This window comes from Phalacrocorax carbo, chromosome 2 (assembly GCF_963921805.1).
Source record: "Phalacrocorax carbo chromosome 2, bPhaCar2.1, whole genome shotgun sequence".
Taxonomy (NCBI): domain Eukaryota; kingdom Metazoa; phylum Chordata; class Aves; order Suliformes; family Phalacrocoracidae; genus Phalacrocorax; species Phalacrocorax carbo.
Window position 1 is genome coordinate 46,537,049 of NC_087514.1, and position 26,286 is coordinate 46,563,334.

Consider the following 26,286-nt stretch of genomic DNA (forward strand, 5'->3'; position numbering starts at 1 on the left):
CAGTTGTTTTTGGCCTCCTTCTCATGCCTAGCCTGTGAGCTTGCGGGCCCAGTCCAGCAGAGCACTTAAGCAAATCTTTTGCTGCTTTGCTGGATTGGGATGTTGCTCTCCAAAGAGAGCCCAGAATGGAGGTATCCTCGAACGCACAATGATGGGTGAATTATGCAGTGGTGAATTTTCCCCAGCTGAAAAGTGACTGCCCGTGATAGAGACTGAAAGATTAGGAGAAAAGCCAGTTGGAATGTACATATATTATTTCCATGGACACAGTCTGTTCCTGGAACTGTGATTTAGGATAGATTGGAATGACTTCTCAAGTACACCCTTTCTTTTGACTCATTCTCTCCTGCCCACAATTTTGTCTTCTCTGTGAAAGTAATGGATGCATAACCAAAGGGATTTTTAAATTTCAGGTTGCAGCGTGTGAGCTGCTACATAGCATAGTCACATATATGTTGGGGAAAGCATCTCAGATGCCAGAAGGACGTCAGGGTCCCCCACCCATGTATCAGTTACATAAGCGAATATTTCCAGTACTGCTTCGTCTTGCTTGTGATGTAGACCAGGTAAACAGACATAAGCTTTTTACCGTGTTTAAAATATCTCTAAATGTGGGAATTAATTATAATTTTATTTAGAAGCTATCCTGTTAGAAGTTATCCTAACACGTTGACTTTTTTTTTTCCCTTCCCCAAATGTAATGTATTTTGTAAGCTGAAATTCTATTTTAGGGGTAGTTTTTCAGCATTTCAGGGGTGGGTGGGTGGGGTGGGAGCCTTTTCAAAGTCTTCAATAATGGAGTGTAATTCAGAAGAGTGAACAAATACATGAGGGTTTCAAGATTCAAGTTTCAAGGTTCATTTAGAGAGTTTGTGGTAGTAGCTGATCTTTATTGTTGTATTTAATTTCCATATTTTTATTTTTCTATAACAAGTTAATTTGAGGTGAAGTTGATTATTTCAATATAGGATGAGTGCAAAGCTACAATCTACAAGAAGAGCATTTGGGAGAGAATTTGTAGCTGCCTTATTAATAGCTAAGGATGATGTATTTAATTCAAACATCTGAATTTGGTATTTATCCTCCTTTACATGAAGCACAATAGATGCATAGGTTCAGCTCCACTGAAATTACAGGTCTTGTGCCTTTTCCAACTGCTGTTTGGACCCTGGATCCAGAATCTGTTTTTAGACCAGAGGGATTGCGTCCTGTTAAAATATACAGGAAGCTGTGTTACCAATTTAGGTGAAACCTCTTTTGCTGGCACACAGCTGAACATAAACCATAGGTAGTAGGTAGATAATGTCTGGGTTGGTCCAAACAAATGCACACAGACATAACACACTGTGTTATAAGCATGTATGTATGTAAGCAAGTATATTTAATGTTTCTTTCCTTCATGGTGTAGTATGATAGTATTTGATCAGGTTGACTTACAGGTAGAATTGTTGAAATCCAGCAAGTTAGAATAATGTATACAGTAAAGATTAAGAGAGATTTTAGATCAAAATACAAACGTCTCTGTTTTCCTGGCTGTATGTTGGCCTGTCAGTCTGTGGCATGCAATGTTTTTTGTCTGTCTCAGAGGATCTTACTGAAAGTAATCTTGGAGATCTTTTGCGACTAGCTGAATAGAAAGTAGCTAACCAGACCTTTTATTTGTTGTACTTGATATGGACAAGTAATGTGAAGCTGATTATTTCTTTGAAAAATGGTCTATAAAATGAACATTATTCTTACATATTTTGAATAGCAAAATGGCATAGAAATATATTAATCCTAGAAAATGAGTTGGCTTTTACTCTTTTCAGGTAACAAGACAGTTGTATGAGCCCTTAGTCATGCAACTCATTCACTGGTTTACAAACAACAAAAAATTTGAGAGTCAAGATACGGTGGTGTTCCTGGAGGCGATTTTGGTAAGTCATAAGCCTTCCTTCTCTTTTTTCTGTGCCATATGACTTTATTTTTAACTAGCATCATTTTACTGCTGAAAGAACCAGGAGCACGTAAACAGATATAATGGCTCGTTGTTTGTCTGAAAGATGGAAACCAGTTTATCAGTTTTGTGATCTCTTAATGTTTCTTATCTGAGATATTGATGTTGGATTTTTCTATTTCTTTGACGTTCTCAAAATACAGGTAGCATCTTTAGAGTGCTTATGGGACAAAGGAAACACAATTTTTATCATCAGTGTACAGAAGGAACTACTGAAACACATGATCTTTTTTTCCCCCACTCTAAAGGAAAGTTGCTTTTGATGTGCACTTAGTTTTCTTCTCTAAGCTTTTTGCTTTCACCAGGCACAAAAGCTTTAAATTTAAAACCAGCTTTTGCACTCACCTGAAGTGGCTGTGGAGGCAAGATAGGTCGGGAGGTTTTGCAGTACTTTTTGTAAATTAAAGTCCATGTTGCCAGACCACTTCTAAAGCAGAGGAAACTGGCTCATTAGAAAATGAAGTGACTTAGACAAGGATTCTAAACTGTTCAGTAGCTGAGACGGGAATAGAAATCCAGATCTTTGAGGCCTAATCCAGTGCTGTGAGGGCTGAAAACGCTGCCCCTTCCCTTGGACAGTAGTAATTTTGAGGCTTTATTACTTCTGGGAAAGTGTGAGTACATTTGTTTTTTAACCTACAAATAATACTGTTGTAAATAAGTTGCTGTTGCTTTGATAACTGCACCGAGGCAATGCCTTTTTTTCATTCCTGTAATGAAATAATGTTGTGTAATTTCAGAGTGGCATAGTGGATCCAGTTGACAGCACTCTGAGAGATTTCTGTGGTCAGTGCATACGAGAATTTTTGAAATGGTCTATTAAGCAGACAACACCGAGACAGCAGGAGAAAAGCCCAGCAAACACCAAGTCTCTTTTTAAACGGCTGTATAGTCTTGCTCTTCATCCCAGTGCTTTCAAGAGACTGGGTGCAGCACTTGCTTTTAACAGCATCTACAGAGAATTTAGGTGAGGAAACAGAGCTCAGAATAGTAGCTAACTTGGACTAAAAGTTCAAGAAGATAAAAAGAATTGAGCATAAAACTCAAATAGTCATCCACTGACACTTACTCTGTTAATGAATACAGTAGCTGTAAAATTGAGTTACTCAGATTATTAATTTTTAATTACAATGTTGTAGTTCCGGCTTTCTGCAAGTGGGGAGTGTAGAAGTTTAAATTTCTATCACAAGTTTATGGGAAGTTGCCCCTTTTAAAGGTGGTCAGCAAATCTTCATTGCTGTTCTTTTAGAGTGGTTTAGATGTATTTTGTTATACAAACATCTTGTGCGGTTTATCTCTACAGTATTTTAATTTTCTTTTAAAATTGTAATTTCACACTTAGTGCTTCTTCTACTCCTGTTTCTCATCATATTTATTCCTGATTTTTAAAGGGAAGAAAATTCTCTGGTGGAGCAGTTTGTATTTGAAGCATTGGTTGTATTTCTGGAAAGTCTGGCTTTAACCCATACAGACGAGAAATCATTAGGTGAGCTATAATTAACTAACTGTGGAATGAAGACAAAAGCCATCCTGGTGAATCTTGGTTTAAAAAAGAAAAACTAAACCAAACCATGAATGTATAACTGGAGAAAAAGTAAATGTGCTTACTTTTGCAACAAAGGAAGGATTATTTTTCACTACTGAGAGAGAGGCCATTTGATATCTAGTTAGGAACTCTTTGAATTGGCTCCTTGCAACATATAAAGGTGGAAGATTTTGCGCTCATAGGAAGAACCTTTTCACATTCATGATGATTTAGTAATACTAAAAATGCTCGTGCTTCTGATTTGAGTCCTGGTTTTGCAGTTACACATTGTAAAAATGTAGTTTGACAAGAATCTTGAAGTCTACTTTTTTATAACAAAAAAAATGCTTGAAAAATTGGTATTTCTCTATATTCTGGGGAAGACTTCCACCATTCTGTAATACCCTTCCCTGTTTGCCTTGTCATTCTTCTCTACAACAGTATGTAGCTGTGTGAAGAATCCGCGACCTCCTCCACAGTTGTAATGATTCTTCAGTATCAATTAATAGTAATTCAAACATAAAACCAAAAACTGATGTTATAAAGGTTTATTTCCTTCAGAGAAACAGTTCAGGATATGATAGAAGTGGTCCCATAAGAAATATTCATATGGGAAAATTTCTTTAAGGATGAGCAAGGAAGATAGAATACACAGTTTTTATAGCAGAGGCCACACGGTTGGCTCAGGCCATGTTGGCCTGTCTGCTATTTTATGATCTTGTTCTGCAGCCTTGAAAAATAGAAGCGCAGAGTAGTGGAGTTGATAGACATTATCCTGTGTGTAAGCCTCTTGCACCATTCCTATAGTAATAATACCTTGATTCATTTAACCAAGTTACCGGCATTTATTTATACATGTCAATTCTCTTTCTAGCAGGTACGACTCAACAATGTTGTGATACTATTAATCATCTGAAGCGCATAATCAAGCATAAAGCACCTTTGCTGAACAAAGAAGGAAGACGGCGAGTACCACGGTCAGCAATTTGCGATTCTTTTGCTTTTTAAATATTACATTTTGGTTAACGATGTACGTAGTTCCATTAACACTTAGGACTGAATGGGGAATTCATCCTGTGACTGTTGTTGATAGAGATCTCCTGATGTGTCTGTTGAACCCCTAGTGAGAAATGATGGACATGATAAAAAAGGGTCACGATGATCGTTCTTTATTCCAAAGTGGTGAGCTCAGAACAGAGAGCTTGCTTTAGTTTGGCAAGGACAGAAGGGAAAGAAAAGCATATTTGCCCCACAGCAGTGTTTGTAACAACATTAGCCCTGGAGGAAACTCTCCCAAGTTTGGGGTTTTTTTTGTTTTGTTTTTTAATTGCTGTAAGTATTAGCAGAAGTAGGACAAGGAGCAGTAGGATGATCAGTGATTAAAGAAGGGTAGTGAAAAAGGTGGAAGAAGCACAAATGGATTCAGTATCAGGCTGGATGAAGCCCTGAGTCACCTGGTCTGATCACATAGGTGATCCTGCTTTTAGCAGGAGGTTGGACTGGAGACCTCCTGAGGTCCCTTTTTACCAGAATTATGCTGTGATCCTGAAAAAAACAGGCAAGTGGAATCTGGGAGTTAGCTTACTGCCACGGCACATGGCAAGTTAGGAGACTGGATAATTAGGGATGGGCTAAAACTGTGCAGGCTTATTTCAGTTTTCATCTCCTTTTTATCTCTTTGAGTGTTACAAAGAGAAGGAGGGAGACCTGATTCTGCTTTCCAAAATTTTGCCACAAAGACTATGCTCTGGGCATCCAAAGTAGAGTGGGGAGAAAGGAAAGCAGTGCAGGATGTGCTTGTAGAAGAACTCTTCCTTATAATGTAGATGGATTTTGGTTAGATAGATAAAACGACATTCATAATGCTCATGGAACGTTTTGATTTTTTTTGACTGTGAGACTATGGCTTCTTGGTAGATGTCATGAAGACTGTTAATCCCTAGTATTTTTGTGCAGAGGATTTCCAGCTACTAAGTCAGTATGTCTTCTGGACATTGTCATGTGGCTCTTAGTGCAGTGTGGACGACCTCAGACAGAATGCCGACATAAAGCCATGGAACTCTTCTATGAATTTGTTCCTTTATTACCAGGTACCGTAAGTCACAATATATTACTGTTTGCTTTCTAAATACTGTGCATGCCTTTCCTCTACATTTTCTGTGCAAAGTATTAATTAGAAGAAAAAATATTTTTGAAGTAAATGTCTGTTCACTTCTGTTAAATAGAAACTAAGTAGTTGCTTATATGGGAAATCAAATATTGTGAGAACCTCAGGGTTTGTGGACATAGAAGAGGGTTTTGTAGTAAACTTCCTTCTGGCCAGGAAGGAGAACTTACAGGCCCAGAACTGTGGTTGCATCGAGCTATGACAGCAGTATTTGCTGACCAGGAGCTAGTGGGAGCCTCTCATAATGTGACATCCCCCTTGAGGGTAATTTAAGTAGTGTGGCCAAGGCTGGACCAGAACCAATACCTTCTCCACTAGAAGGTCCAGTTTAAAACACAAAGCTTGGGCATGTCAGTCCATTTGTCTCTATTCCTTGCTAGCTTGAAATGTGTTTTTCCTAGAGAATTTATATTTGTGATTTTATTTCTATCAGGAAACAAGTCTTCATCTTCTTGGCTGGCTAATGTTCTAAAAACCCGAGATATTTCTTTCCTCATTAACAAATTTGAAGGAGGTGGCAGCGATGCCAAAAGCCCATCTGGGATCCTTTCTCAGCCAACTCTCCGTGGTATGGAGGAGCCCTTCAGTTTACAGACTGTCATGCGGTGGATGGATATGTTCTTAGCAGCACTGGACTGCTACAATACATTCTTTGAGCTGCGAATGATCAAACCTCATGAAATACTGGGTGAGTGATTAACTCTAGCATTAGGTTCATTCATGTCTTTTACACAAAGCCCACCCAAGATGAGTTCCTAACTTGGACTTGAAGCTTTTTCTTAAATGTAGAGTTGATGAATTTCACAAATTCTGCCAAAGGTTTCAATGACACTTGTTGTACTGGATATTTTTTGATTAAGTAGTACTTTGTTAATAGTGTACCTTGTTTGCTTTTAGTCCTAGAAACTTACTGTTACGTTTCTGTCTGTTAGTCGTCCACCCAGCAGCAACTTCTTTTGCTTTCTCTCATCTTAAAAAAATGATTCTGTACAGCTAATTTCCCTCTGCTCAGGAGAGTGATAGATATTTTGTTTTTTAAATCCTTCCAAAGCTCTTTGTTAATGTCTGGAGGGAGCTATCAGAAAGCAATGAATGAAATCTCTTTTTTCATTTCAAGCACTGTACGTATTACCTTTCTTCAGATCCTAATGCTTCAACTGCATTAGGTCCAGAAGCCTTGTGTTTGAATTTTGATCATGTGCCTAGTAATACCTTGTGTAGCCGTTGTCTCTGTCAAAAAGGGTTTTTTTATTATTCGTGTAGGTCTAAACAAAATGTTTGTCACTGACAGTACAGTTGCATAGTTACCTCATATATGCAGTCTTGTACAAGTTCTAGGTATAGAACTATAGGGCCATAGGGCCAAATGATTCAAAACTAGGGATTTCAACTTTTCATCCTTTTTACTGCACATGCTTACCTTGTTACCATTAATAAGGGCTTTAAAATGATCAGTAAGTACAAAGCTACCCTTCACTACCCAGAATGTTAATATTTGGAACTGGTACATGACTTTCAGAAAATACTGGTGTGACATGTGATGTACTGAGATAATAAACAGCAAACCGACTGTTTTTTTTTTCCCAGCACAAAGTAACACATTTAAAAGTTGAGAGCTGCTGTATCATTTCAGCTTAGTATGATTCTTTTTAGGTGTAAATGAAAGGTCCTCATTCTTGGAGGCTGTGCAGTTCTTCCTTGAAACCATTGCTTTGCATGATATCCACGCAGCAGAGCAGTGCTTTGATTGCAGTTCGAAAGGCAGCATGTTCAGCCCACAAGAGAGAGACATGTATAATTACAGCAAGTGTACCATTATAGTCCGAATCATGGAGTTTGTCACCATGATCCTGGAAACATGCCAGCAGGATTTCTGGAAGGTAGGCACTGAAATCTGTTTGTGGTCTCATTGTGATGTTAGTTTGCTGGAGAATATCAGCTTCAGGGGTGCTTTAATTGAAATTGGTGACTAAGCATTGTGAACTTTGTGGTCTTTGCCTATAAGTGAAAAGAGTTATATTGCACAGTTAATTTTAGCAGTTGATGTAGTTTTGATCAGCGGAATTATTTCCTGTATATTCCAGTAGTGTGTTGACTATGAGACTCCTATGAGGCTGTAATTTTGTATGGCATACTTGCAATGAGTATTTCCTGTGTGACTCCTGATGGCCTTAAATGTGTGGAGGTGATAGCTGCTTAAAAAGGCAGAAAGGCAGATCGTGGCAATTCTTTCTTGAATTCAGTATAGATATTCGTGTCTCTCCACTTGCCTGGCAAATATAATGGTGCAATATAAACTGTATTTAACTGCATGAAGTATAGTACTTAGGAGTCTCAGGAAAATTACACCACCAGGCTTAATTGTGAGACTGTCTCTTGTTTTAAGTAAACTTCTAGTAATGTGCAGAGAGGTGTACATCTGGATTTCAAGGTGATTACAGGTGTATAATCAAGACTGAAGCAGGCCTATGTGGACATAAAAGATCTTATGTGCAGTTTGAGATAGCATAAATCCTATGTATATTTTTACAGATATTTAATTTCTGTGTCTTAGCATGACTGAAAGTCAAAAATTTCATAGACAGTCGCTTAGAATAATTACTCTTCCATGTTTTGTTTCATTTTAGATATAAGGACTAATGATAACTTATGAAGAATAAAATAGGGAAATCTAAATAGGTTTTTAAATAAAGCTTTTATTTAATGTTTTATTCTTTCTAGCTACTTGAGAAGGAATTGCTTAATGCAAGCCTTATAGAGCTTCTGGTGATGACAGTGTGTGATCCATCACAATTAGGCTTTAACACTGCTGATGTGCAAGTCATGAAAAATCTCCCAGATATCTCAGTAAGACTCATGAAAGCTTTGATGAAATCTCCCTATAAGGAATCTTTGAAACTATGCATAAAGAAAAGAATCACTCTGCAGAGGTAAGTAGGGGCTTTCTGGAGAGCTTCAATACGGAACAAATGCCACTCTCACCATGAGAAATGGAAAGTAAATAATGTTGTGTGTGGTTGGACATGGAGCTCCCCACTAGCCTAATGTTATTCCTTCTGTTTTCTCATTAGCCTTGAGGACCTTTGTTCTGTTGATCTGTTTAATTCAGATGCACGTTTTGATCAAGTTAAGTTTAGTGCTGTCCTTTCTGCCTGCAAACAACTCCAGAAATCTGGCCTGCTGCATGCTGTTCTTCACGATCAGGTAACTGTTTATCCAGAAAATAATGGTGAATGTTTTTATACAGTAAAGAGCTTTTCCTGTGTAAAAGGTCAGTATGAAAACAGAGAACAGATCAGATGAAGTTGTGTAAAATGAGATCAACAGTGAAGAGCTGGTGCTGAACAGGATCATAAATAAAAGTTCTACGTTTGTTTTATGAATCTGAGTAGCACAATACTGAGGTTTGAACGATCTTCATAATTATGTCTGTCTTTCTCTAATTTCCAGGGCCTGGAGGCAACCAGAATCCACCTAAAACTTCCCTTTAGTGAGCTTCACAAGACTGAAAGCTCAAAAAATCAGTATTTACTATCCCACAAAGGAAGAATTTTTCAACAATTTTTAAATGGGCAACATTCAAAGTGATGAGGGAAATTAGAAAATGAATACATTCCAGCTGATCAGGAGCAACAGTGGGTCTGAGTTGCAGGAAAACAGGATGGAGAGCAGTTGGGGAGTAGGGGTCTAGGCTATAATACTCAAAAGAATTATTTCTACTAACTTTCTGATTGTAGTCAATCTATTTTACTTTGGGCAATTGAAGGAAAACAGGCTGTGCAACAGCCACAAGGACTGAGAGAATTTGTCAACTGGTGATCAAGGCTATATTTAGCAAGTAACAAAATACTTAATTTCTGTGGGTGTTTGCCATACATCTACATCTACACAAAATCTAGAGCTGTGATTGTCAGATGGTGATATTCAGGGAGGTGCATGATTTACCTTTGGTGGCCCACCCATTCTGACTAAGCTGTTAATTTTATTTCTGTAGTAGTGTGGTTATCTCAAAAAAAATCTGGAGTAGGATCGGAATCTTTTCAGATTTTCAGATGACTGTCAGTTTGTTCTAGACTTTGTACAGAGCAGGGTTGTCTGTTTAAAAAAATCTTGTTCCTCAGTTAGAAAGATGTCTTGTCACAGTATATTTGCATCACTTTATAAGAATATGACCAGGAGTTCAAGTGTTTTCATTAGCTATACAGGTGGATTGGAAGGCCTTTATGTTATTTTTTTGTCACGTTTGTTTATTTCCATAGGATGAAGGATCTCATTTCTCAGTTGGCCGTAAGCTTCTTTCAGTTGTTTATAAAGGTATTGCACCTGGGAGTGAAAGGACACCTCTTCCGTCGTTAGACATCAGCAGTAAGCGATTAGCTGATGGTCTCCTGCAGCTAGCCTTTGCTATTGATGACCAGGTAGGATATGTTTCTCCAGTTTTAATACTGAATCATCATTTAATATAGTCTTCTGCCCATATTTTGGGTAGATGAGGCTGGTGTTTTATTCATAATCCTACAGAGAAACTGTAAGGATTATTTGGTTTAATTCAGTGACAATTGTAGGTAGCAAGCATTTCAGTATTCTGTTTGCGCTTTATTTCTGTGCTTTTCGTTAACATAAAAGAGTTTGGGATGGAAGGTTTAAAAAACTCGTGCACTTTTGTAAGAAATGAGTGGAACTTAATGTGCTTGAGATAACTCTGTCTCTATACTTTAATTTTCACAGTACGAGGAGCTAGTAAGTCTGCTGTTGAACACAGTGGTGTTATCTGTGCCATTATCAGGAGCATCCCAGAAGGACCTGATCAGTTTCTCTCATGGACAGTATTTCTACAGCCTATTCTCAGAAACCGTCAATCAACAGTTGTTGAAAAACCTGGATGTGATCATAGTCCAACTTATGGAATCATCTGTCAGCAATCCCCAAATGGTATTAGACTTCTTTAAAAGGACAAGGTCAAATGGGAACGTTAGAAGTAATGCTTTTTTTGTTGTTATAGGTAGATGTAACTGAGCGTGTAGTGGAGAAAAATGGATTTGGTTGCACTTCAGACAGCATTGCATTGATAGCTTTGATTTTAATTTTAGAGTGGACCCAGAGCATGCAGACTGGATTTGGTTTGGGTAAAACTACACTGGAAAAGGAATTCCCACCACTAATGGGCATTTAGTCCACAGGTCTAGGGTAGAGCTAGATCAAAGTATTAAAAAGAGAGACAAACACATACACACACATGCACAGCCCCCCGTGACCTGACATAAATACAGGGTAGATGCCATGTACTCAGTCTCAGCACCACTTGTTTTGCCTAACAGATTTTTTCCTGTTGGTCCACACTATTTCCAAACATAGAGCTCGCCTTCAGGTCCATAAAGGAAGAATGTTACAATTGAGAAGCCTTCTTTCAAGTGCTTTAGACAAACAGAAGGGTCAGAAAGAAAGATCAAAAGTCCACTTTCCCTTTTGCTTAAAAAGATGCTCAGGAAAGTGGATCATCCTTTTAAAAATAATTGGATCTTTTCTTATCCGAGATGTTATGCTTGAAGGTGTTGCTTCCAAGTAACATTTTAAAATACTGGGAACATATTCTTTTATTATACCAGAAATTGTTTAATTTGATTGTAGAGAGAAGTATATATATTTTAAAAGGCTCATTCTTGTGATGACTTTGTAGTGTTTCCTGTGCAAAGCATGTCACAATAGATTTCCTTCTTAAAGTGTCTCTGATAGGCTACTAACTAATACTGGCTACACGTGGCAATAGTGTTAAAAGGCTTCATTTCATTAATTTAAGGCAAATAGCCAAATTGGGTCAAACACACACTTTTATGTTGTCTGCTATCTGCTGCTGTTGTTTGCCTGACTTTTTAAAAAATACATTACAGATTACATTTTATAAGATATCCCTTCTTTAGTTTTATGCATTTGTGTTATACAGGAAGAAAAAAATAAGGTTTATTTCACTGTACCCATCCAAATCTGGTGAAGTCACAAGATTGATTGTATTAATCCAGCTATTAGGTGGTTGCCAACTATTCAAGAGGAGAATGCAGAATTCAGGTTTGGCAGTCAGTGACCATTGGTTTTAGTCAGGTCTTTCTTAGACTGTGAAGAAAAGAGATTGAAGTGTACTTAGTTCGTATCTGGCATGCCGTGGTTTATGTTTTGGGTTTTTTTCAAGATGTATGCAAATGAGTTAGCATATGTGCTATTTCTCCTATTTCTCAGCTTCATGCTAACTAAAATTATCAAGTATTGACCTTTAGAGTCATTCTGGATTATCATTTATTTCTCCATATTCACAGAAAAGTTATGGGAAGGAGTTGCTGTACTCTGAATGAAACAGGAGTAAATTGGATAGTCTCTTTTTTGAAAAGTGTGTGCTTTTAATTTCCTACAGAGACTTCTCCTGTATCTTTTGAGACTTAAATCTAGCATTGCTCTGTGATACAACAAATTAAACTTAAGTTTGCTGATATGCCAGGGTAAGATTTTGAAATTTCCTTAATTAGACATTTATTTTCCATTAAATAGAGTTATATTTAAGGATGTGGGATAGAATTAAGATCTTCCAATTTCAGATCTTAATCTTAGCTTTCCAACAGAGTCAAAGAAGAGAAAGGTGCTTCTAATTTAGGTGCTGTTAGGACAGATAGCAAGTTGGACAGGAAGAGCCTAAGTTGAAGGGATTGTCGTCTTTTTCTTTTAACAAACTTTTAAACTTTCAGTCAGGTGTTCTGTTCTCCTGAATCTGTGGTGCTGTTTTATGATTGCTCATACAATGAAGAGATCCTATCATCCTTTCATTTGGGATGCAAGAATCTACCTGTTGCTTTTCCTTCCAGGTTGGTAGCATTCTGAATGGCATGTTAGACCAGAGTTTTAGGGAGCGTACTGTTTGCAAGCAACAAGGAGTGAAACTGGTCACAGCTGTCCTAAGAAACTGGGAGAAACTTGACAGCTGGTGGGCCAAAGGTTCAGCTCCCGAGAGCAAAATGGCAGTCTTGACTCTGCTGGCAAAAGTTCTGCAGGTATGCATTCCTTATAAAATCCAGGTAACTTTTCTAATTCTGTAGGAATTGTCTTGCTTTGAAGAAATGCTACTTCATTCTAATGTTTTCTTTTTTTTGGGGGGGGGGGGAAGTTGGGGAATATAAAAATCTTAATTTTTTGTTTTTTATTTGCAAAGTACAAAAAGTATTCTCCCCCCCTTTTTTTTCCCTTTTTAATTGATCTCATGTTTTAGCTGCCTCTTTTCCTTCTGGAGAAGTGGTACAAGTGCAGAGAGTAAACTTTGAAACTGAGTGGCCTCTGACAACATTCTTTGTCATGTTGGCATCTAGAATGTCACAGTCCTCCATATGAACAGACTGCAGAAAGATCTTTATTTCAAAGACCTTTACTTGCTGTTATATTGGAGTTTTGGTCTTTCTTTCTCTATTTTGAAAACATAATTTATCTACTTATCCTATTGGTGCTTTTTAGGAACTTGTAAAAGTAGCTGTATACAAATACACACAAGATCACATATTGAGAAATTTTTTTTTCTTTTTTATAATTGTGATTTTAAACTTGAATTGTTTTAAAGGTGTGTGTTAGGACGCAGAATGTGAGCTGTATTGCTGCATTAGCTGTCAGTGAAGTGACCAGTAGGAAATCTGGCTTTGAGAGAGAGCTCAATATCAAATATCACACAATACGATTTTGTATTGTGTAGGAGCGTTTAGAATTCTTTTTGATAATCGATAATAAGAATTCTTTTTAAAACCAGAATCACTCTATATGTGCTTTCTGTTAATTCAGTGTATTTTTGGAAATTTAAAAATTCATGAGCTATAGAATTGTTTTTGTTCATTAATACAATGATTGCTTTGACTAGTTTTAAAAAAAATGCTTTTTTTTTTTTCTTCTGTCATTCCAGATAGACTCTTCAGTTTCTTGCAATACCAACCATGAAGCATTTACAGCTGTTTTTAATACCTATACCAGTCTACTTACTGATCAGAGTTTAGGCTTAAATCTTAAGGTAAACTGCTCACTTCAGTGGCTTTACTGGCCTCCCCAGATCAGAATGTTAGTTGTCCATGAAATTCCCTGTTATTTGGCTTAAATTTTACCTTAGTTTGCACAGTAGCATGGACGTCACTTCCATTTTTTTTATCCTCCTGTTCAACAGCCTAAAAATTGTAAATTGTCCTTTTTGTTCCTCAGACAGAAGGCAGTATCATAGATCTTTTGTTTTGGTTTTAGGGGCTCCATTTTTTTTCCTTGCCCTACCGAAGGGCATGTAATTTTTAGGAAAAAACTTACTGTCAGTTGCAAATAATTTAGAACTCTAAAGTGTTAATTTGAGAAGTGACAACTAATCAGGCTTTTGGCAAGGACTGGCATTTCCTACATGTCAAATTATGAACGTCTGCCATGACTTTAATGTCCATGTCTGCAAGTGTGAGACCAGTACTAATGGATTAACTGCTGTATGTGGCTTGGTCAGGAAAGGGAGATGAATCACAGAATCACAGAATGGTAGGGGTTGGAAGGGACCTCTGAAGATCATCTTGTCCAACCCCCCTGCTTGAGCAGGCACACCCAGAGCAGGGGGCACAGGAACGCATCCAGACGGGTTTTGAATGTCTCCAGGGAAGGAGACTCCACAACCTCCCTGGGAGCCTGTTCCATGAAGTGCTGCGTACTGAAAGTGGGAGTTATAAAAGATGCTGGAGCATAACGTTTGGACCAGAAGAATAAAGATTTTCTGCCTGAAAAACAGCTTTGCATAGTTGCTGCTCTGTCTGTCTAGCTAGACAGTTTTGTACTTTCTGTGCATTTAAAAGAAAGTTTGGGATCTTGCTTTAGCTGCCAGTTGGTGCCTTAAATCTGTCACTTGAGTGATGCTGGATGCTTGCTTAAAAGAACGATGAGGTCTTACTCATAGCCATGTCATCCATGGCTTTCAACTCCCACTCAAATGTGATCAAAGCTTGTTTTCTGAACTAGCACCTGAAAGATGAGCAGCTATGTAATGTATCTTTATCAGTACACTGAGCTGTTGCATCAGTAAGCCCAGCCACTGCTGATTATTTTGTGGTCCTATTCAGCTTGCTTCATAGCTAGAGAATAATCTTTTTAGTGTGAAACTGCATTTCTTTTCTTCAGGGCCAAGCACTGATAATTCTTCCATTCTTCACTAATTTGACTGGAGAAAAACTTTATGACCTTAAGAATGCTCTTGATCAACTTGTAGCTTTCAATTTTCCTATGAGGTCAGATGAGTTTCCCAGAGGAACCTTGAAGCACAATAACTATGTAGACTGCACTAAAAAGGTCAGTATTTTTAATGAACATGTAATTAGAAGCTTAAGTGAACTATGTCTAGAAACAATGTTTCATAGTGTCTGGAATTAAAGAGAGATACCTTCAGTTTATGTAAGGAAACCAGCTTTTCTGTTTCTGAGTTATGTCTTTATCCAGAAATTTAATTTAGATGCACATTAAATCAGACATACTAAATACACATATCCTTCTGCGCATCTGCTTCTGATCAGTACTGAAAAATCATTACACAATTAGATTGGATTGATTTGATCAAGTGTGGCTCCTTATTTTATGCATCACTTTTTTTCAGTTTTTAGATGCATTAGAATTGTCTCAGAGTCCAATGTTGCTGCAGTTGATGACAGAAGTGCTCTGTAGGGACCACAGACATTTCATGGAGGACTTATTTCAAGCCAGCTTCAAAAGAATTTCCAGAAGGTGAGTTTGGTCTACTGGATTTTGCTCCTGTTCTCATTGAATTTTTGCTGAAGCAAATGTGCTTCCTCTGTTATGTTGTCCTTGTAGTAGTGATGGTTTACACCATAAATTTTTTCATAATAATTTTAATTCAGGTTTTTCTTTTGTCTTCACATTTCAAAAATATTCCTGAAGTGTGAACAAGTAGCACGAACTTTGAGATAACACTTCCAATGCCTGGGCAAATTTTGTAAAGCCTTCTGTAAATTAGCATGTTCCAGCAGAATTCAGCTGAGGATAGTAATTGTGTGTGATACCTATATTTGGTATCCCTGTATGATTACTTAAGTTGATAACACTTAAAGTGATAGTGAATTACTTTGTTAAATCCCTTTCAAAACACAACAGCACATTTATTTAATTGAGTGTTTCCAGAGTGGTAAATTGTAGGCACAAACATGCTTTGTCCACAGAAGAGGTCTTCAGTCTCTTCCAAACCAAGCATTCCAATTCATGATGGGCTATTAAGTAGTCACTATTTTGGAGCACGTAGGTTCCTGGAGAAAGTAATTTATCTTATGCCCAAACCCCATTTCTGAAGTTTTAGCTTTTATAAAATTATTCAGAACAACAGTTCATCTAGTAGTGGAACATTTGATAGGCTACAGAAGGCGCTGATAACAGTGAAGTCTCCTCTTTTTTTTACTTGTTTGCCCCCATCCTTCTCGTGTACCTGATAAATGATTTCTTTAGGTTTTTCAGTGAAAAGGGACTGAGAGAGCTAATGATTGCTTTTGGACTAAGCTAACAAAGATATTAAAACAAGTTTACCACCTGTTGCAGAGTAAGAACCTGTGATTTTCTTTGGAGAACTCCACAATAAGTGATGATTTAATCTGATCTTGCATGTCTTGTAGAACAATAACCCAAGAGGGTATGAATGCAGACAATAAAAAATTTTGAATGTCACTGGGTTTTGAAATATAAATGGAGTCTGGTAAAAGAGTTTTCATCTTGAGATTTCCATCTTGTTTAGGAGTACCACTGACAAACAAGTGATACTGTTGGACACTGTTCACAAAATGTTCCAGAGCAAAGACCTTCTTTCAAATACTACCCGTCAAGCATTTATGGATCGCTCCCTGCTCACTCTCTTGTGGCACTGCAGCTTAGACGCACTGAGAGAATTCTTTGGCAAGATTATAGTACAAGCTATGGATGCACTTAATTCCAGGTTTACAAAGGTATGAGTTACTTTCCCCCCCACCCAAGGATTGCAGAAGGTCAAATACAATGTTGGTATGTACATTTTGCTTAACTTTGAGTGAGACACTAGTTGAAACTGTTTGTTTTCCCGATTTCTGTATCTTGAAGTTTGTGCCAAATACATAGTTCAGTTATTAGTGAGAAACTTTTCTTTATTCCCCAAAACGCTGTATGATTGCATATCTACTATGTATAAAAATTGAAGTTGGAATGTTTTCTATGTGTGTCTACAGGGGTCTGAAGTTCTGTCAAAAGCAGAAACCCCTTCTAACTTTGAAATATAAAAACTGTATAAGATTGTAGCCTGTTACTGCGTTACAAGAGAGAGGTATTCAACCTCCGTAATGAAAGCTCTTAAATTAGCTGCCTTACGTGTAGAGAAAGAAACACGTCTAACTATTGCAAAGATCCTTCAGCAAGGGATTAGGAGCACAGATCTTCCTTTCTCCATTTATAGCCAATTTCTGATTCTGTTACATGCAGTGATTTTGTTGTCTGTGGAGGTCTCTGCTCTTGCCATAGTTCTTCACTCCCACAGTTTTGCTGATGCAACTGTTCAAAGGCAGCAGGACAAACAAGATGCTGAACTGATTCAAATTTAGTAATAGTTGCTGAAAACAAAATGCTAAACCCAAGACTTATGTAGAGTCACCCCCAACATGTTTCTGTTGCTGTAAATGTTGGCACCAAAGTGAGGTGAATAATGAAACTCGTGAATAATACCCAGTATGGAGACAGGTATATATGTTTTGCACACAGGTGTCATAAGTCTTGAGCCATTACTTGGTATTCTGCTTATTTTACTCAAATATCACTATATTCATTTAGGCCAATTATCGTTAAGACAGCTCACCTGATAAAGAGCAGATCAACATAGCTTTAATAACTATTACACAGGAACTCAGAACCTGTCAGTCTTTTATTATCATTGGCTGTCTGTTTTAGAAAGTAAAAGTAAGCTGAAGGCTGTTCAGTAGAAACTAGAGGAACTGTGAAGCTACTTGGGAAAGGCAGGATCCAGGAAATCTTTCTGAGATTTTCCTTATTTGTTTCTAGTCCAATGAATATATTTTTGATACACAAGTGACCAAGAAAACAGGGTATTACAAGCTGCTAGAAGTGATGTATGCGCGTCTTTCAAAAGAGGATGTTTACTCCAAGGAATCTAAAATTAACCAAGCTTACCGTGGTTCCATGAGCGTAGAAGGAAATGAACTTACCAAGACACTAATAAAGTAAGACTTTTTTTTTTTTTATTTCCTTTTAATTTCTAATTAGGTTTTGGGCAGATACACCTTTTACGTATGCCATATAAAATAGAAGATTGAGTTGTTCAAGGGTAAATGTAATCTGCGATGTAGCTTTTGATTTTTAAATGGAATACCCAATATTGAATTTGCGTTGATAGAATGATCTCTAGTGTAGACTACAGTCCTATGTCAGGATAACTTTTGCCTCCTGGTTTTGCCATTTTTTTGGTCTATTTATTAAACTTCTGCTCTTATTTTTGTTTCTCAGTAAGATTCTTGGCCTTTAGCTTGTGTTTTCACAATTTCAGTTTCAATATACTTACGCTTTTAAGTAGAGCATGTTTCTGTGTTGTAAGATAGGTGTTTATATGACTGATGAGAAGATGGGATGGATTTTCATATACATTTCATAATATAGCAGCACGCCCAGCAGGTGTAATCTGGTTTAATCACCACTGTAGAGGGGGACAGAAGTTTAATACTGAATGTATATCCTAATTAATATTATTTAGCTTGTTTAATATTCCGAAAAAAGTATAAGATGCCTGAATTGCTGTTCATTTGTTTTGTTTTAATTTTAATTAAAGTCCTATGAGGACTTTAAAGAATTTCTTGGCTATGATTTGCAGAAGATCTATAAATGGCTGTGGGCAAAAGACCTATAAAAATTGCGTCTAACCTGGTTTTCTCCGGCTAATCTATAGCATAGCTTAGCAAGCCTGTCCATTCATAATTTCTTGGGAAAGGACGATAAGAGAGATTTACGCATGCATTGGAACAGATCTCCATCTTATCTGAAAATGGCTTATCATTGTATTCCCGACATTAAGGACTGCTGTGCAAATACTTGGGGAAGCTGGCTTTGTCATTGCTGAATGGTTCCGTTTTGGTGCAGTATACCTGCGGAGAACTTGAACAAGTCTGAGGTGGTTTAATGCTGCTACTGCTACAATAATAAAGATCCCTTGAAATTCTGTTAATTCGCTGGTCTCTGACTGGGACCTTGCCTCTGCTTTGTAAAAAAAGACTTCTGATGGTATTTTCTTCCCTCTTTGTATTTTAAGGTCATGTTATGATGCATTTACAGAAAACATGGCAGGAGAGAGTCAGCTGCTGGAGAAGAGGAGACAGTATCACTGTGCAGCATATAATTGTGCTATTGCTGTTATTAGCTGTGTCTTCACTGAAAGTAAATTTTATCAAGGCTTTCTTTTTACAGAAAAATCAGAAAAGGTGAGAAGCTGTTGTTGCTGTTCGAGGCTTCCAGAGCCTGAGACCCAAAGTGGTTTTACCTGACTGCAATAAATCAAAGCATTAAACCTGAATGACACACAACTGTATTAGCAAACTACCTAGTGAGGCAATAGAAGGAGTCGTAGCTGGCTTGCTTGTATCTCTCACGCAATTTGAATTGCTGATGAAGATTTTACTGTCTGTTTGGGAATGGGTGAAGTAGTGATACATTTACCCTGTTTTCCCTCCACTCTCAATCAATTTTCTAAAATATGAGAAAAAAAACCCCATTGTTTAAGTTCTCCAGCGCTTGGAATAATACACTTGAATAAGAGATACTCTCTTTACAGAGCACATTGTCTGTGCTGTGAATTCTTGAGTAGTCGAATAACAAAATTTTCTTAGAAGTATTGATCTAGAAGAGAAAACATGCCACATTTTCTATATTGTACATTGATCTGTTGTTTTTTAAGACAAAATAAAATACATTCAGAGCAATTGTTATTATGTGCAACATTATCATTTTTAAATTTCCAAACATGCTTCGGTTTGCAGAACTTGCTGATTTTTGAAAATTTGATAGACCTGAAGCGTCAGTATACATTTCCTGTAGAAATTGAGGTGAGTGGAATTTCTGGGATTTAGTGTTCCTAAGTAAAAAATGAGTATGGCTTTAACAGTGTATCACTGTAGACCAGCTCAGTTCTCACACACAGAGAAAGAGGGTTCTGTAGTGAATAAAAAAATGGAGTAGTACTCAATATTTTAAAATATGTTTTTCTGAGAGAAATACAGACTTGAAAATTAGAACACAACTGCAGTGCATGTAACATTAATATGTTTTCACACGCTTACTCTGGTAATGAACAGCTGTAGGAATAATTTAGCTGGTTTTCTATAGCATTAATTATAATTGTTTACAACGTGAGATTTCCATGCATGTTGAATGGTTTTGATAATTTTTGGCAGTTCAGTAAATAAATAATTGTAAATAAGCTGTAAATTTAAAAAATTAATTAATTTTCAAACTTTATTTCCTGCTGTTTAGATGCCTCTGGAAAGGAAGAAGCGGTACATTGCTATTAGAAAGGAGGCCAGGGATGCAGGGAATACCGATCAGGGTATGAAAGTCATTCATGACTATGAAAAAAATGCCTTCTTACCTTTCATAAAGTGTTCATTGATGCATTGCTAATTGGCTTCTACAGTAGCAGGAACAAATGAAAGCATTCAATGTACTTCATCTAACAACCAATTCCCACCCACCCTCAAGTTTTAGTGGCTAATAAAAGCTTGTTTCTTGTAATTACCTTGATTAATGGTCTATTCTTTTTCCTATTTAGATGAACCCAAATATTTAGCTTCTGCATCATACATGATGGATAGCAGTTTGAGTGAGGAAATGAGTCAGTTTGATTTTTCTACTGGAGTCCAAGGTTTTTCTTATAGCTCCCAAGATGTTACAGCTAGCAGCACTCGTCTCAGGAGAAAGGTAATTTAGTGACTTATATGCAGTGTTGAAGAGAAGTTTTATGCTTTCTAGCAATTGCATACATTTATTGGGGCTGAGAAACTTCTAATCTGCTATATTTATTCTACTTGACTGAGGATGGGTTTCTCCAGAAAATGAGGGAGGGGACTTGACTGTGTTCTGTTGGTCATTTTCCTTCTTCCCTCTCTCCACTGTGTACAGCTGGAGAAAAGCAATGCCCTACCTTGGGCTTCTAAAGTTGAGTAATGTGAGTGAAGTCCAGCCTGTGTTGTAAAAAGGTGACTTGTGACTTCATGTGCACTCAGGAGTAAACCTGTGATGGTTACGTTTTGCTGTTAGGCAGCAGGTTTCCTCATTGCCCTCTTCTTTTGGTCTTTGAAGGCACTTGACCAACCTGGTTTTATCAAATGCACGGAATAAATGATCAGGCACTTTATTAATTTTGTATTTCTGTTGTGGCACCTTGTATTTAATGTTGCTCTTGGGAGAACAGCATTTAGTATCTGCCAAGATTTGAGGTTGTGTTCCTTCTGCAGTCAAGAGACATCAACAGTAATACTGATAGGATAGATATTTGCTATAAAGCAAAGAAAGCTTGTAGAAGTATCATAGAAACTGAAGACAAAATCTGACAAAATAACTGTTAACATTGGTAAAGATAAACTCTTTCCATCTTTTGGAGCAATGAGGTATCTTAGCTGCAGTGAAGTTAACCAGAAATGTACTTTTTATCTGCTTTGTGTAGTAACGTTGTAATTTCTAACTGTAAACAGTTTTCTTCTTTGTTTTATTCTGTGTAGCAAAAGAGAGAGGTGCTGTGATTGTTAAGTCTGTGTGAAACAACACATCCATAAAAATAGGGCTTTCCCCCTGTGCAAGGTGTTACTACGTTCTTTCAGCTATGAAATGAAATAATTTCTGTGAGGTTCAGCTAACTCTTCCTGCTTCCAGCAGCTGCCACACCTATCCTGACAGGTAGTGAAGTCAGAGTAACATGAGGATGACATCCGTTGGCACAGAAGGCAAAAGATGTGCACAGCTGGTGCATATTTTGGGGAAGTGTTCGAACCGTACATTTGAGGTGGTACCTGTTGTGCACACTGTGCGTATAGTCAAACCTTTACAGATAAAATCAGAATGACTCATGGCATTATCATGATTTAAAAGAAAATACAGTGTTATTAATCACAGTAATACTTTTTTTCAGGAGACCACAGAATACATGGTTTTAAATGATGAAATGGAACTGGAAATGGATGAACTCAACCAACATGAATGTATGGCTTCTATGACCACTCTGATTAAACATATGCAGAGGAACAACATTACGCCCAAAGTGGAGGAGGCCAGTATTAACCAAAAAGTTGGCATGTTTTCAGTAATTACACCAAGAAAAAGGAGTCATCACTGAATCCCTCAGTTTATTAATTTTCATGACCGTATCATAATGAGACCTATGTGGCTCAAGCTGGGGGCTTTTTGGCTTGGTAAGCCTGTTCAGTCCAAGAAGTGAGTTGATTTTTGCTCATGTCTCTTAAAATTCAGGGGACAGTTCCAGTAGATCTTCCTCTTTGGATGAAATTTCTGCATGGCAAATTAGGAAACCCATCAGTACCACTAAATATTCGCCTCTTCATAGCAAAGCTTATTGTTAATACTGAGGATGTGAGTAATTTTTTTGTCATATTTTTTCTCTTAACAGGTTGTATTATAATATCAACTGTGTAATTCTTGTGGGGTAAAATATTTCATCAGGTGAGACTTTTGGGGCATTCGAATTGAGTAGTTCGCTGTGATAAAAGAGAGCACATTCATAGCCCAAAATTCCAGATAGTGGAATATGGACTATGGAAACCCTCAGAGCTAAACAATGTTCTGGTTGCAGAAAGATATTAAGATAGCATAATGTGTCTTTGCCTGAGAAGAAACGTTTTCTAACTGTCATTCTTGTGTAAAACAGTCTCATCCTGTTTCATACAGTGATTTTAAAGCATTATGTTTCTGTCTGAAATACTCCAAATTCAAAATACAAAAAGGCTGAATTTCAGAATTGATTCAAGAAGCTGTAACACCCACTTAATGCTAGTTTTTTAGTAAAGCTGTCTGAAATGCAAGGGTGGATGAATGGCATACTCTTTCAAATCCTTTAATGACAGGTTTTCTGCATGAGAGCCGTCCTGTGTGGGCCTGAAATAATTAACTTTACATGAATACTTCGTTAAAGGTTTCCAAGCAGAAGTGAGGAATGCAGTTAAGGATACTTTATATTCTAAAGTTATTTTAAATTTTTTGTGGTGGTTGGTTCAGAGGTTAAGTGAAGTGATAAGAGGTTGATTTAGCAGTCTTACCTGTAACGCTTACTGAACAACAGATTATTCAACAGTTGGATAATTTGTACTTGATTGTTGCTTCTCCTGTTTTCCGTAGGTTTTCCGACCTTATGCAAAGCAGTGGCTTGGTCCATTGCTGCAGCTTGTTGTTTCTGGGAATAATGGAGGTGAAGGGATTCATTACATGGTAGTGGAAATAGTAGTTACTATCCTTTCCTGGACAAGTGTAACCACACCCAACGTAAGGAAATGTGAAAATAATTTTTATTATTATTTTGACTGTTTGGTAAGGAATGAGTGAGTTTATTAAGCACTTAAAATCAGTTTCTACGTCACTCTACTGTTTCTTTTAGATATTAACTTCAAAAATAGCTTATTTGCTTGCTTGCTTTCATACAACAATGTATGTCTTCATGTTGGATTCACTATGTTTATTTTTGCTCCTGTTCATTGTAGGGGAATATTAAGGATGAGATTTTAGCTAACAGATTGCTTGAATTTTTAATGAAGAACGCCTTTCACCAAAAAAGAGCTGTGTTCGGACACAATCTCGAAATCATCAAGACAGTTATAGAGTGTTGGAAGAACTGTCTCTCCATACCGTACAGGTAAGCATTTAGACAATTGCTTTCTCTTATCAATATCTCAAGAATGTAAATGAACATTATCAAAGGAGGTGGAAAGGTAAATTCAGCTGCAATAGTAAACTTCCTGTCCCTAGAGTTGACAGCAGAACTTCAGAACTGAGCTCTCCAAAGACTGTAACTTAATTTGCAAAACAGCAAGAAAAGGGTCAGGGAAAATATGTAGAGGATTACAACAGCAACAACAAAAGCAGGAGTAATCTCTGCAAAGGCTTACGTTTTACTGGAAGTTTTGGATATTATGACTGAATATTGGTGAACTCTTACTAAGACTTTTGTGATCTGCTGTGCTCCTGAACATGTTGCAGAGAATTTGTGTGGGCTTGTAATCTCTTTTTAGTTTTTATTTTTGTTTTGCAAAGACATCTTCATGGAAGCTAAATAGTTAGGTCTTTCTGAATACGTGCTTTTGACTGGTTTTGGTAGGAGTATATGCATATATACATACTTTCTGCTGGTTTTGGTGGGGTTGTCTGTGTGTGTATATATATATCTGTATACACACAGTGATTTATGGTGTGTGTATTTTGGGGTTTTTGTGTATATCACTACTTTCATGTTTTTATCCAACAGTTTAATATTTGAAAAGTTTTCTAGTGGAGATCCTGATACAAAAGACAACTCGGTGGGAATTCAGCTTCTGGGAATTGTTCTTGCTAACAATTTACCTCCCTTTGACCCAAAGTGTGAAATAGATCGTGTCAGGTGAGAAATGCAGCTTTTTGGAGAATTATTTTGATAAAAGCTTAAGACAGAGAGAATACATCTTACTTGTCAGCATGAAGTATGGAAGTTGGATTGCTTGTTTATTGGAATTTTGTCCTATCATCCCTTTGCTGTCAGAGATAATGCTTTCCCAGCTGCAAGCTGCAAACCACATTTATTTTGGAAAATAACTAGAAGGATGTAAGCTTTTTTGCAGTGGGCCCCAGGGTTGCAGTTTCATGGGAATTAACAGAGTCAGGAATTGCTAAAGCAGGGATTTGAGTCACTGTAGGTGGAAATCCATGTTGTGCTGTGTTCAGCTCTTCTAAAAATTGTCGCTGTTCCCCTAGGCAGCTCAGGTGAGCTTTTTGTTTCAGTTTAAAATTGGATGCTGGAGTAGTGGCTTACAGCAAGTCTACCTTTTATGTTAGGTATTTTCAGGCTTTGACCAGCAACATGGGCTTATTAAAGTATAAAGAAGTTTATGCAGCTGCAGCAGAAGTGTTGGGACTTGCTCTTCAATACATTGCTGAGAGAGAAAATGTAAGTAAACTGTATTGTGTGTCTGACCATTCCTGACTTAATTCTATTACACCTTTTATGTGATGTATACATCTAATTCAGCTTCAAAAATGAATGTATTTAAAACTCAACAGTCTTTGTCCAACAGATTGACTTAAAAGTCTAAACCATTAACTCAAGAGGAAAAGAATTTGAGAGCAAACTGAGTGCACAGTTTTTGCCCTGGTGTTTTGAAGCTGACAGTGAATGGTCTCTTTCTGAGGCTTTGTTCAGCTTTTGCTAACCAGCAACACTGGCATGGTACATTGGAAGTTTTTTTGGGTTTTGGTGGTGTTTTGTTGTCGTTGTTTGGTTTTGTTGGGCTTTTATTAAAGAAAAAAATAAATTGTGTGTTGGGAGGTTTGGCGCAACCACTTGAATATCTGTATCTGAGGATGCTTAATAACTTGTAAGTTTTGATGTGAAATTTAAAAGTATTGTATTTAATTTCAAATTGAGTTATTTTCTTTGTAGTGGAGGAGGTGAATGCAAAACTGTTACTCACCAAATCCTACGGTACTAGAACTAGGGGATAGTGCTTGAGGACCACAGAAATCTGTTTGAGGCAGATGGTAGAAGTAATTCTTTACACAACAGTTAGTGAACTCTCCAGAAGAGGTTCTAGGGGTAAGTAGCATCAGCAGGTTCAAAGAGAAATTAGGCAAATTCATGCACACACACAAAAAAATCATTAATAGATTCTAAAACCAATAGACAACGAGGTACATTCCAGGATCCCTAATCTAATGACAGATGCATGTTGGGTTGTATGAGAGGAGGACAAAATACAGCCAGACTTGTGTACTTCCCCTAAATATCATTCCGCAGCTGCTATTGGAGACGAAAATACCAGGATACTGGCTAGGTGGATTATTAGTCTGACCTTGTAGGTTATTCTTAGTTCTCTCCCCACTATTGTTACTTCTTTCCCTACTTAATTGCATTCTGGTTGTTCTTTCACAGTTTGTAAACTGAATTCCTGCTGTCTTCTCTTCTAGTCTTCGCCATTCCATTATAAGCAGTATTTTGAATTAATAAGCAAAGATGGTGCAAATATTTTGTCCTGTACAAAGCTTATTTCTTTGACATTAAGTGAAGGTTGCTGATTATTTTTCTCCTTTACACTAAAAATGTCTGGTTTTTTACATTCATTAATTAGAAATCCGCCATACTGAATGAGAAGCTACTTATTTATGTAAGCATACAAGCAACTTCTATTTCAAAACTAAGGTGTTTGTTCCAAGCCAATTAAAGGAAGCTCAAAAATGTCTTTGTTTAAGCAGGCAATCATGTGTTTCAGCCAGGCATAGGGGTACAGCAACTATAAAGCACCGTAAATGTCAAGATGAGGCGGGCGGATCTTACCTAGCAAAATGCAC

The 26,286-nt window shown here is 37.3% G+C and overlaps 1 protein-coding gene across 4 annotated transcripts in view; it reads left to right on the forward strand.

Annotated features, from left to right (window-relative positions):
• The window catches only part of PRKDC (protein kinase, DNA-activated, catalytic subunit), an 86,113-nt gene that overhangs the window by 20,831 nt on the left and 38,996 nt on the right, over positions 1–26,286 (forward strand). For 3 of the 4 annotated variants that reach the window (XM_064442747.1, XM_064442745.1, XM_064442748.1), the window contains 28 exons: positions 414–566; positions 1,812–1,919; positions 2,740–2,966; positions 3,391–3,485; positions 4,399–4,501; positions 5,481–5,614; positions 6,125–6,379; positions 7,345–7,571; positions 8,413–8,621; positions 8,763–8,895; positions 9,951–10,109; positions 10,420–10,623; positions 12,540–12,725; positions 13,616–13,720; positions 14,851–15,018; positions 15,320–15,447; positions 16,463–16,670; positions 17,749–17,927; positions 19,007–19,175; positions 19,731–19,796; positions 20,224–20,296; positions 20,519–20,667; positions 21,875–22,012; positions 22,213–22,332; positions 23,095–23,238; positions 23,454–23,605; positions 24,215–24,346; positions 24,778–24,889. In XM_064442747.1, coding sequence (XP_064298817.1) covers positions 414–566; positions 1,812–1,919; positions 2,740–2,966; positions 3,391–3,485; positions 4,399–4,501; positions 5,481–5,614; positions 6,125–6,379; positions 7,345–7,571; positions 8,413–8,621; positions 8,763–8,895; positions 9,951–10,109; positions 10,420–10,623; positions 12,540–12,725; positions 13,616–13,720; positions 14,851–15,018; positions 15,320–15,447; positions 16,463–16,670; positions 17,749–17,927; positions 19,007–19,175; positions 19,731–19,796; positions 20,224–20,296; positions 20,519–20,667; positions 21,875–22,012; positions 22,213–22,332; positions 23,095–23,238; positions 23,454–23,605; positions 24,215–24,346; positions 24,778–24,889 — 4,236 coding nt within the window. The remainder of the gene's footprint in view (positions 1–413; positions 567–1,811; positions 1,920–2,739; positions 2,967–3,390; positions 3,486–4,398; positions 4,502–5,480; positions 5,615–6,124; positions 6,380–7,344; positions 7,572–8,412; positions 8,622–8,762; positions 8,896–9,950; positions 10,110–10,419; positions 10,624–12,539; positions 12,726–13,615; positions 13,721–14,850; positions 15,019–15,319; positions 15,448–16,462; positions 16,671–17,748; positions 17,928–19,006; positions 19,176–19,730; positions 19,797–20,223; positions 20,297–20,518; positions 20,668–21,874; positions 22,013–22,212; positions 22,333–23,094; positions 23,239–23,453; positions 23,606–24,214; positions 24,347–24,777; positions 24,890–26,286) is intronic. The other variant, XM_064442746.1, reaches the window with a different exon arrangement.